The following is a 12,024-nucleotide window of genomic DNA, read 5'->3' as shown; positions in this document are numbered from 1 at the left end:
AGGACCTCAATGAGGACGATCTGGGCCACTGCACCTTTCCTTTATATTTCTCACTCTGACTGCTCACCTTAGGCCCTCAAACACTGAGGAATTAGACCGGCAGTATCTAACCACACACACAGATGGCATCAGTTCTTCTGCCTTTCCTGTTCCCTCAACCTTCGAGGAAGGCCAGACCCCGGAATCATTGTTGGGGTGCTGTAGCACTGGCTAGAGCACAGCTGAGCTCCTGAGCTCTGTTTGCCCCAAATTTGTATTAAGAAAAATTTCAAACCTACAGAAAAGTTGAAAGAATAGTATATGTTCCCTTTCTTTCTTTCTCTGCCTTCCTCTCTCCCTTCCTTCCTTCCTTTTCCCCCCGTTTTTTGGCTAAGCCATGTGACAGTAATAACTGGTAGACCTCATGACACTTCACCTGCTAAATATTTTAGCACTATCTCTTAATAGGAACCTATGCAATCTGTGTATCCCCTTATAATCACAGACCATGATCACAATTAAGAGAATTAACAATAGTTTTATAGAATTATCTAAATCCCGTCCATATTCAAACTGCCCCTCTTTGGTCCAGTAATGTCTTCTATAGCTATTTTAGTTTATTTAAGGTCCCTAAATATTTTTAGGTGGTGCAAATGGTTTGCACTCAACTACTAACCTAAAGGTTGGCCATTCAAACTCACCCAGCGGTGCCATGAAAGAAAGGCCTGGCAGTCTGCTTCCAGAAAGATTACAGCCAAGGAAACCCCATGGAGCAGTTTACTCTGTGTAACACATGAGTTGCCATGAGTCAGGACTGACTTGGCAACAATTTTTTTTTTTGCTTGTTGCTTGTCTTTCAAATCAGGATTACCACATTGCATTTGGTTGTTGTGTTAGTCATCTAGTGCCGCTATAACAGAAATACCACAAGTGGATGGCTTTAACAAAGAGAAATTTATTTTCTCACAGTCTAGTATTTCTCACAAGTCCAAATTCAAGGCGTCGGCTCTGAAGGAAGGTCCTTGTCCTCAACCTTCCCTTGGTCAAGGAGCTTCTCAGGCACAGGGACCCCAGGTCCAAAGGACGTGCTCTGTTCCCGGTGCTGCTTTCTCGGGGGTATGAGGTCCCCAAATCTCTGCTTGCTTCCCTTTCATCTCTTGAGAGATAAAAGGTAGTGCAGGCCACACCCCAGGGAAACTCCCTATACCTTGGAATTAGGGAGATGACCTGAGTAAAGGTGGTGTTACAATCCCACCCTAATCCTCTCAACATAAAATTACAATCGCAGAATGGAGGATGACCACACAATACTGGGATTCATGGCCTAACCAGGTTGATACACATATTTTTGTGGGGACATAATTCAATCCATGACAGTTGTTATGTCTCTTTAGTCCTTTTTATCTAGATTTTTTTTTTTTTCCCCACAATACTCCCTTTTTGTAGAGTCCAGGCCTGTTGTTATAGAATAGCTCCATATTCTGGATTTGTTAGTTCATGATATAATTTCACTAGTTTTTCTAGGCCCTAAATGTCCTGTACCCTAGGAGAGGGACTTGCTTAGACTCGGCTTAAACATTTCATGAGGAATACTTTATAGACAGTGCCCCATAACTTACTGCAGACGGATGAATACCTGGCTCCTGTTGTTTGTGCGGTGTTATCCACAGCTGTTAAGAATGTCATGTGCTTTGAACTGTTGTGGGAATGAAGGGGCACTCTAACGCCGTCTCCTGTTCTCTTCACAGAATATGTGCGCCATTGAAGCAGAGCTGGAGAATCTGCTGGGGGAGTTCTCCATCAAAATGAAAGGTATTCTTTTTCTGTTCAGGGAGAGGAAGAAGCGACCTCTGCAGAGCTCCTTGACATTTGAGAGGATATACTATTTTTATATTCCTTGCAAAGACACTGAGTCGCCCACTCTCAACCCTCCCCACTTACATGAATTTACCAATGTCCTAGAACCTTCTCATCCTGAGACATACTTAAAAAAAATGTTTATTGTGACAGATTTTCAAACATACACAAAAGGGACGAGAAGATGACATTGAGCCCCCATAAACTCACCACCAGGATTTAATAATTAGCAAGCTGTTGCCACATTGGCCTCACCTATTTTCATGTTTTCTTCTTCCTTTCATGAAATAGTTCAAAATAAAGCCCACATATGTCAGTCCGCCCTCGTATACTTCAGTAAGCATCTCTTCTAGCAGAGGGACACTTTCTTACAAACCACAATGCCAAACGCTCTCACATTATCACATCCAACGTAATGAATAAGCCTTCATTATTAACCCATTCCATTACCAGGTTTCCCCAGTTGTCTCCAAAATGCTTTTCGCAGTCGTTTGTTCAAATCAGAATCCAAATATTATGAATGCTTGCTAAGCATATTTCTTGTTGTTGTTGTGAGCTGCCACGGAGTCAGCCTTGACTCATGGCAAACCCATGTACAACAGAGTGAAACACCGTGCCATCTCCATGACTGGCTGCAGATCAGACCGTTGTGATCCATTGGGTTTACATCGGCTGATTTTTAAGAATAAATCGCCAGGCCTTTCTTCCTAGTTTGTCTCAGGCCGGAAGCTCCATTGAAACCTGTTCAGCTTCATAGCAACACGCAAGCCTTTACTGACAGACATATCTCTTAAAAACCAAACCAAACCCATTTTCTGACTCACAGTGACCCTGTAGGACAGAGCAGAACTGCCCCATAGGGTTTCCAAGAAGCAGCTAGTGGGTTCGAACAGCTGATATTTTGGTTAGTGGCCTGAGCTCTTCACCACTGTGCCACCAGGGCGCCAACATATCTCTTAGGTTTCCTTTAAATCTAAAGGAGATCCCTACCCCTTTTTTCCTACCATTGACATGTTGCAGAAACCATTGTTGTACAGGATGTCCCACATTCTGGACTTATCTGTTGTCTTCTTTGTGGTGTCACTTAAATTGTTCTTTTATCCCCCATGTTTTCTCTAAATTGCCTGCCAATTTTTCGTTCTTCCTGTTAATTCCACCAGGACTGTGCCTTTCCGCTGTTTTTCCCAATGCCTTTTAGGTAGTTATTCCAGAAAGTTCCAATCTATTACTGATTTATGTCATAGCATCTTCAGAACAAAAAGGAACTCTGGTTTTAGAAAATGGAGCATCACCCAGGTGTTGTCAAATTTACAGCTCACTGGCCAGACAGGGCTATCAAACAAGTGGCCATCACACCAAGTCCATTTTTTTTTTTTTTTTTTTGTAGTTTTGGTGTTTTCAGTTGCAGCAGAGGGCTGATGTTTACTCATTTCTTTTCCTAAGTTTTCTTAGCAGCTTAATCCTGGGTTGCTAATAGGACTTAATCACCCTCTTGCCTACTTTACGTAATGAAGGGAGTAAAGATGGAGGACTTTTTTTTAAACGCTCTCAACAGAGCTCCTGCTCTTCCATCTCTGCCTCTCTGCTAGAGTGTTCTTTCTTGCCTGATCCTCTTCCTTAGCTTCTGTCTGGACTCAGGCTTTCTTCCATGGGGCCTCTCAGACCAGAAATTGACCCTCCATATTCACCGATTGATTTCTCTCCCTCCAGTTTCCTAATCTAAGGTGAAACTCAGAAACTGTGATGCCTTCCAAGGGTAAGGCCCCCATGGAAATCTTCTTCTCCCTCAGCAAAGCAAAAGGGGAGCCCCCTCACACCGCCAAGAAATCCTCTACCTTTGCAATTAGCTACTTTCTTGTCGGTTACTTGTTCTAGCAAAACAACCGCCCCAGAGATACATATTGACAAAAACTGAGAACATTTCATAATATTCTCAGACCTGGTAACCCCAACTTCCTCCTACCACACCCTTCCACACTTCTCTTTTTCCACATCCCCAACACAAAGGAGGTGGGGGCGGGGTGAAGGTGATGATGAAAAAGACAGTTGATCAAACCTTGCTGACTCCTGCTATTTGGCCAGGCACTTAGGATGCATCCTGACGGAAGCTTCCCGGCTTTGAGTTCCACATAATCTACTGGAAAAAATGGACATAGGAGACAGTGTGTTCTAATTCAGTGAGATTAACGACCTCCTAGACCAAGAGTGGAAACCCTGGTGGCATAGTGGTTTAGTGCTACGGCTGCTAACCAAAGGGTCAGCAGTTCAAATCCACCAGGCGCTCCCTAGAAACTCTATGGGGCAGTCCTACTCTGTCCTATAGGGTTGCTATGAGTCAGAATTGACTCGATGGCACTGGGTTTTTTTTTGGGGGGGAGGGTAGACCAAGAGCGTAATCAAACTGCTGCAGAAGTTGGGGTGGAAAAAGGACTCCACAGAGTAATCTTTGAATTAGAATGCACAAGATTTTTATAGGCAACTGGAACAGCACTGGAATAGCCCGTACCAAAGAAAGGGACCAGTAGCCTAGTGGGTCTGCAGCGCTGTTGGAAGAAGACTCATGGAGAGTTAGTGGTAGCCACATTGTGAAGAGCCTCAAATGCCAAGCTAAACCATAGAACTAGATCCATGAGCTCTCAGCCAGCATGGAGGTTAAGAGCTCTGGTGCCTTAGGGAGAACTGGTTCTCTTCCCAATTACTGTACTTAGTTCCCATTAAGTTTCAGCTTTCAGGGCAGTTAGGAGAGCTCAGGCTTCTGGAGAGGAAAGGAACACCAGCAAGCTAGTAAATTCGCATTACTTTTGCCTGGTCCATTATTCAGTAAGACTTGTGGTGGGAGTCACATTCATCTACTTGGCTGTTTTCCTTGGATTGGGAAGTGTGACTCTTGGAAAGGAAAATCATCATAGAAGTAGGAAAATTGACGGGGAGAATTCTTCTGGCAGAACATTGTGAGCAGAGGAAGAAAATGGTGTGTGGTGCAGAGGTGTAGGGTGGGTAAGAGAGTCCGGGGCAATCTCTAAGCTGGGCCTCCCCCTACGCCATTTCAAGATGAATAGACCTTGTTAGTGACGTGGCATCAGCAGAAACAACAACCCCTCTCCCGTTCAGCTGCCTCAGGCGCCTTTCACATTTATGGAGCTTTGGAATGTCACTCCACACCTTGTCCGGCGCCCCCTCGGACTTGCACGGGGAGGGGGCAGGTCCCCCTCAAACCATCCCCCCATGCCCCTGGTGTAGTGTAGCCTCTGGAGCTCCAAATAAGGCCATGGAGGAGTTTTTCTATCAGTAAGGTGAGAGCACGGTAAAACATCCAGGAAGTATTAGAGGCACCATGAAAACAAAAGTCCCCTGATCCCACTGCCTCCCCATGCCCATCCCTCAGAGGTAGCCCCTCGTGGTGGTTTTTTGAGTGCCCTAATGAAAGCTTTCCAGACAGTGCAGCAGTTATCACAGAACTGCTGAGAAAACATTCAGCTTGTCCTAGCGGTGAAGATCCCCACAGGCCCCCAGACCAGCGCCTGAAGGAAACCTGGCCAGGCCTATAAGACATTAGATTGTAAAGGTAATTGCCCCGCTGTTAGTGCCAATTCAGCGACCAGTACCAAGAGCAACCTACACAGCAGATAAAGAAGCACAGCACCAGGACTGTTTTGGCCTAGCTGTCGCCATTTTGGAGCCCTGATGGCTCAGGGGTTAAGAGCTCGGCTGCTAACCAAAAGGTCAGCAGTTCAAATCTGCCAGCTGCTCCTGGAAGCCCTATAGGGCAGTTCTACTCTGTCCTGTAGGGTCAGTATAAGTCAGAATCAACTTGACGGCAATGAGGTTTTTTTTTTTAATCGCCATTTTGGTTCATTATTGCTGTAGTCAGGGAATCAGTGATGTCACTACAAGCGATTTCAAGAAATTTTGCTTTGATAACGTGGGTCAAGAAGCTCAGAAATATCACTATCAAGTACATTTCCCCATTCGGGTAAGCTCTTTGGATATGAAATTTCTGATAATTTTGAAAGAAAAAAAAAATCCTGAAAGAATTTTTCCCCTTTACTCACATTTAGCCAGCAACAATACCAGGTCAGTTACTTTTAAATCTGGCTTTCGTTATAATTGCACAGTTCAACAGGCAATGGATTAATCTTGAGCTAATTTGCTTTTTTTTTTTTAATTTGCACCAGTTTTTTAAATAACACTTCATTTTGTGTTGGAATTGGCTTGTCCAGCTTTGGATTTATAAAAGACAGTCAATTGTGCTTTCTTTCAGAAGTATTTAAAAGAAAGACCAACTAAATCCTCCAAAATATTATTCGTGAAAACCACCCTATCTAATTCTGCTTATATTTCAGTAAATCCTTTTAAGTGCCTTGTTATGTTCTAATTATTACTGAAAACTGTTCCTACATGAACTGACTCCCTGGGCAAGAACGAATGGTGAGCTGATGAGTTGCTGCCATCTAGTGGCAGATGATGGTAACAGTAAATGCGTTTTAAGCATCCCTGGTAGTGCAATGAATGGTTAAGGGCTCAGTTGCTAGTGAAAAGGGCAGCAGTTCAAATCCATCAGCTACAACTTGGAAACCTTATGGGGCAGTTCTACTCTGTCCTATAAGGTCACTATGAGTCGGAATTGACTCAACGGCAAGAGGTTTCGACCTTTGCTAGGAGTCCCTGGGTGGCTCAAACAGTTAAGCAGTCAGCTACTAAATGAAAGGCTGATGGGTTCAGTCTCACCCGGAGGCACCAAGGAAGAGTAGCCTGGCGATCTACTTCCAAAAGGTCACAGCCACCAAAACTCTGTGGAGGGAAGTTCTACTCTGACACACGTGGGGCTGCCAGGAGTCAGGATGGACTCAACATCAACTGGTTTGGTACTGGTTTGGTACCTTCACTATTATCTTAAACATGGCACTGTCCCTTAATCAGGGAGAAAGAAGATTCTTCCAACAGTCTCACAACTTTTTAACAGGGCTGTTCAGAGAAGGTAAAAATTGTGTGACACCATCCCCATCACGTTTACATGGGTAGAATCAAAATTTAGTATAAAAACAACCCGGAACTAGGAAGGTCGTAAATGGCAATTGGAGGAGAATGAGGAACCAAGGGAACAGTTTGTCATTTTGTTTGGCTGGAAGGGACATGGGTACCTTCATGTCAAAAAGAATCACAGGGCTGTTTTAGAAGCAGTTGATCAAAATTATTTCCTGCCGGGCTGACTCTCTGAAATCACTGGGTAAAATGAGAACAGTGTTTTCACCTTCCTGAATCTCTTTTAAATTTTGTTCTAAGGTTTTTTTAAACATTGAAAAAGATACAGACAAATCAAAATCAAACATAATTGCTCCAAAAAAAAAAAAAACCATTGCCATTGAGTCGATTCCAACTTCTAGTGACCCTGTAGGACAGAGTACAACTGCTCCCATAGAGTTTCCAAGGAGCGCCTGGTGGATTTGAACTTCCGACCTTTTGGTTAGCAGCCATAGCTCTTAACCACTACACCAGTGCTAAACTTTGCTGAAATTATTATGAATATCCAACCAACCTTTTCTCTGCGTATATGCTACCTTTCAACCTGTCTGTGATCTTTCTTAATATCTTTGTTATTTTTCGTTATAAAATAAATACATGATCTTTGAAAAAAATCATATAAATTTCTATTCAGTGTTGAAAATTGAAATTCAGTTTCATAATCCCACCCTTCCAGAGATAATTATTTTTAAGAGTTTGGTGTATTTTTCTAGACTTTTTTCCTATGGATACATTTTATATAATCGAGGTCATACTCTACATAAAATTTTGTATCCTTGATTCCTCTTTACTTAATATTGCGTATAAATGTTAACTTTTATTAAAAGTTCATCTTAAACATTTGCACTTAATTCTTAATTGGAATTACTTTATTGTGGTAAAAATACATAAAACAAAATATTTTACGTTTCGTCATTTTTTACATGTCCAATTCAGTGACATTGATTACATTCATCATGTTGCCCAACCATCACCATTATCTATTTCCAAATTTTTCATCACCCTTAACAGGAACTCAGTGTCCCCTAAGCAAAGACTCCTCCTTTCCTTCTCCCTTCCATCGTTGGTAACCACTAAAACAGTTTGGTCTCCATGTATTTGCCAATTCTAGATATCTCATATAAGTGGCATCATACAATATTTGTCCTTTTGCAACTGACTTAATGTGGTGGCATGGTGGTTAAGAGCTTGACTGCTAACCAAAAGGTTGGCAGTTCAAATCCACCAGCTGCTTCCTGGAAACCCTGTAGTTACTCTGTCCTATGGGACAACTATAAGTTAGAATTGACTCAATGGCAATGGGTTTGGTTTGGTTTTTGTTTGTTTGTTTGTTTTTTATATCACTTAGCATACTGTTTTCAAGGTTCATCCATGTTGCAACAACAGCACTTTGCTTCTCTGTATGGCTGACTAATAGTCCATTGTATGGATACGCCACATTTTATTTACCGATTCATCTGTCGATGGACATTTGGGTTGTTTCTACCTTTTGTCTATTGTGAATAGCACTGCAATGAACATTGATATACAGGTATCTGATTCTCTGCTTTCAATTCCTTTGGATATACACCTGGGAGTGGAGTTGCTAGGTCATATGGTAATTCTGTATTTTAATTGGAATTTATCATAAAACCTTATTGGTTCTTTTCATCAGAAAATGAAAAAGCGATGAAGATTTTTGCCCATTTTTATTAAATTTGTTTCATTCCTTGATTAAGACTTTCAGGCTCTGGGTCCCTATTAATGTAAATGGCTTTGCTTTGTGATTGGCAAGGAAACAACTGGAAACAACCGATTAAATAAAGCAGGATGACTGATAAGCCTTTCTCGATAAGCTTGTTTTTGTACACCATCGGGTTGCTTCCAACTCATAGCAACCCTACAGGATAGGGTAGAACTGTCCCGAAGCGTTTCCTAGGCTGTAATTTTCACAGAAGTAGATCACCAGTTCTTTTCTCTCATGGGGCCACGGGTAGCTTTGAACCGCTGAACTTCTGGCACGTAAGCATTGTGCCACCAGGGCTCCTTACTGATAAACTTAATCTACTGTATTAATTATGTGCACAAGGCTGGTATGCCTTCTTCCCCACAGCTTTGTTCACACTGGACACACAGCAGGCGTTTCAGAAATATTTGTTGAATGGATACATGCCATTCCTGAAAGTACCCTGTGGTGATACCATCATCTTGCTGTGATGAAATTCTGTGATTTAAATGCCACCTTCCTCCACAACACATTCCTACATTAAATGAGATAGTGTCTTTTTTGTTGTTTTTAATTATAGAAGTAATACATTCATAAAAATTCAAAATACAAAAAAAAAGAAGCAAAAATCTTTATTGTCCCAATTGCTGTTTCCCTCCCCAATGTGTATCAATTTGCTGTGTCTTTCATAAAGACTGCCTCTTTTAACTGAACAGTATATGGTGTGTACTCGATAAATAATATTATCTCACTCTTGAATATATACTTATTTCCCCCTAAGAACCTACCAGGTGGAGCCCTGGAGGGGCAGTGGTTAAGAGATCAGCTGCTAACCAAAAGGTTGGCCGTTCAAATCCACCAGGCAGTCGTTGGAAACCCTGTGGGGCAGCTCTACTCTGTCTATAGGGTGGCTATGAGTCAGAATTGACTCGACGGCAATGGTTTTTTTTTTTTTTTTAATGTGCCAGGTGCCATCTCTTGACCTTCCAAATAATTCTTTGAGTTAAACAGTGTTATCCCTCTTTTAAGGTTGAAACTGGAATTAAATAAGTTATCTAGAATAGGCTCTGTTGTTGTCGTTGGTTGCCACCAAGTCAATTCCGACTCATGGCAACCCCGTGTGTGCAGAGAACTGTGCTCCATATGGTTTCCAAGGCTTTTGGAAGCAGATCACCAGAACTGTCTTCCAAAAACAGAGATGACCCCCAGTTTTAAGTCCATGTTACTGCCTACAGGTCCTAGTCTGTTTCAATCCTATGGGCTTTAAGCGTGTTTTATTCTGTACTATGGGTATCTCTAAAGTTCTTCTTAATTTCCAGATTGTTATTCCAATGTCTAGCACAGACCCTCAGCCACAGTAAGCTTTCAATAAATATTTATGGAAAAGACAGGTCACGCCCAGAGTTCCTGAGATGTCCCAAGATGGTGGCCATCTAGTATAATGAGATTTGTTTTTGCTACTTCACAACATAACATACCCATTGATGTCAAGGTGATTCAACTCATAGGGACCCTATAGGACAGAGTAGAACTGCCCCATAGGGTTTCTAAGGCTGTAATCTTTACAGAAGCAGACCACCACATCTTTCTTCCATGGAGCGGCTGGTGGGTTCTAACAGCTGACCTTTCGATTAGCGGACGAGTGCTTAACCACTGTACCACCAGCGCTCCTGACCAGATAACATATTGGGCCTCAAATTGAGCAGAACCGGTTGGAAATGACTTGCCGGATAGCACAGCAGAAGAAAAGACCCCATCTTCATTTTGGGGTGGGGATTGTTGTCATGTACTGGTTGGTTGGTTGGTTGATCACTAGTTTTGTGTAGATCATAATCCATCTCACATAATAGATGATGTGTCGTGATGATGGACAGAAAGGATAAGGGAAACAGGAGAATGTGTGAGCTGGGGAGAGACAAGGGCAATAAATGTACGGAATTTTACCCCAAATGGGAAGCATTTACCAGAAATCACAAATCTTGGGGCGGAAAGAAAAACAAGAGAGCAATTTCATTTTCTTGGCAATAGGTCGGGTAAACAAATTAATATATCTTTCTGGGCCTAATATCCTTGAAACTGGAATTTGATTAGACATTAAGTCAGCCAAAGTTAAACAGATCTAGTCTCTGCATACCAGAATTTTTGTGTGCATGTGTGTTTTTATTTGTTTTTAATTTTTATTGTGGTGAATAGGAGCCTTGGTGGTGCAATGGTTAAGTTCTCGGCTATTAACCAAAAGATCTGCGGTTCAAAGCCACCAGCCACTCGCTCAGTGGAAGAAAAGACCTGACAAATCTGATCCCATAAAGATTTCAATTTCAGCCTTGGAAATTATAGGGGGCAATTCTACTCTGTCCTGTAGGGTCACTATGGGTCAAAATCTACTTGACGGCACACAACATTGTTGTGAAAATATACACAAAAAAAATTCACCGATTCAACAATTTCTGTACATATAATTCCATGACATTGATTACATTCTTCTTGTCGTGCAACCATGATCACTACCCTTTTCCAAATCATTCCGCCACCATTAACATGAACTGAATGTCCTCTAAGCAGAAACTCTTTTGTTCTCCCTCCCTGCCCCCACCCCCATAACCACTAATAAACTATGGTTTCTATGTATTTGCTTATTTCATATAAGCGAGGTCATATAGGATTTGCCCTTTTGTTACTTGAATGTTTAAAATATGTTTGTGTGGGTTTGTAAAGGGGGTATATGCCTGCATCTCATATCCTAATTGCTTGCTTGTAGGTCTGGCTGGCTTTGCTCGTCTCTGTCCTGGAGATCAATATGAAGTAAGTGCTGTGTGGGTCTAGGTGTTGGTGCTGAGGACTTGAAAAGCAGGGCCGGTTGTCATTATTTTACCTCTTAAATTGTCTTTAATTTTTTTTTTTTTTAATTACAAGCAATAAGAAAAATTTGAGATTGGTACTGGAACTCCTTTCGTCTAGATATACCAATGGTTAACATGCCACGTTTGCTTTAATTTATTATTATTACTATTATTATCAGTTGAACCATTTTAAAGTACAGATGTTATGACCCTTTACCTCTAAATTCTTCTCCAAAGCGTGGGAAGACATTTTCTTCATATAATCATTGTACAGTTCTCAATATCAGCAAATTTAACATTGGCGCTTTACCTAATGTCATCTAATAATATGGTCCCTGGTCATATTTTGCCAATTGTTCAAATATTGTACTTTATAGCAGGTTTTTTTTTTTTTTTCCTGATCCAAGATCCAATCCAGGATCATGACTGATTATAAGGACCATGACTGAAGAATAATAATGCCTGAATATTTTTTTATAAAAATGTACTCCAGAAAGTGAATGGAGTATATTTTCTCCCTTCCAAAGGAAACTTACATAATAATTTCATCTATCTTTCTCCTCCAAAACCCTCTTGAAGGGGAAAAAAAAGTATCTTCCCCTAAACATTGTGGCTTTCTGA

The 12,024-nt window shown here is 41.5% G+C and overlaps 1 protein-coding gene across 10 annotated transcripts in view; it reads left to right on the top strand.

Moving 5' to 3' along the window:
• RIPOR2 (RHO family interacting cell polarization regulator 2) overlaps positions 1–12,024 on the top strand; it is a 301,690-nt gene that overhangs the window by 243,672 nt on the left and 45,994 nt on the right. For all 10 annotated transcript variants that reach the window (XR_007517469.1, XM_049885039.1, XM_049885081.1 and 7 more), the window contains 2 exons: positions 1,728–1,791; positions 11,322–11,365. Coding sequence is in view for 9 of the 10 variants with exons in the window: in XM_049885039.1 (XP_049740996.1) it covers positions 1,728–1,791; positions 11,322–11,365 (108 nt within the window). In the remaining variant the exon portion in view is untranslated. The remainder of the gene's footprint in view (positions 1–1,727; positions 1,792–11,321; positions 11,366–12,024) is intronic.

The sequence above is a fragment of the Elephas maximus genome, chromosome 1, assembly GCF_024166365.1.
Source record: "Elephas maximus indicus isolate mEleMax1 chromosome 1, mEleMax1 primary haplotype, whole genome shotgun sequence".
In the NCBI taxonomy this organism is placed as follows: Eukaryota; Metazoa; Chordata; class Mammalia; order Proboscidea; family Elephantidae; genus Elephas; species Elephas maximus.
Note: the sequence above shows the minus strand (reverse complement) of the source record. Positions and strands in the feature narration are given on the sequence as shown.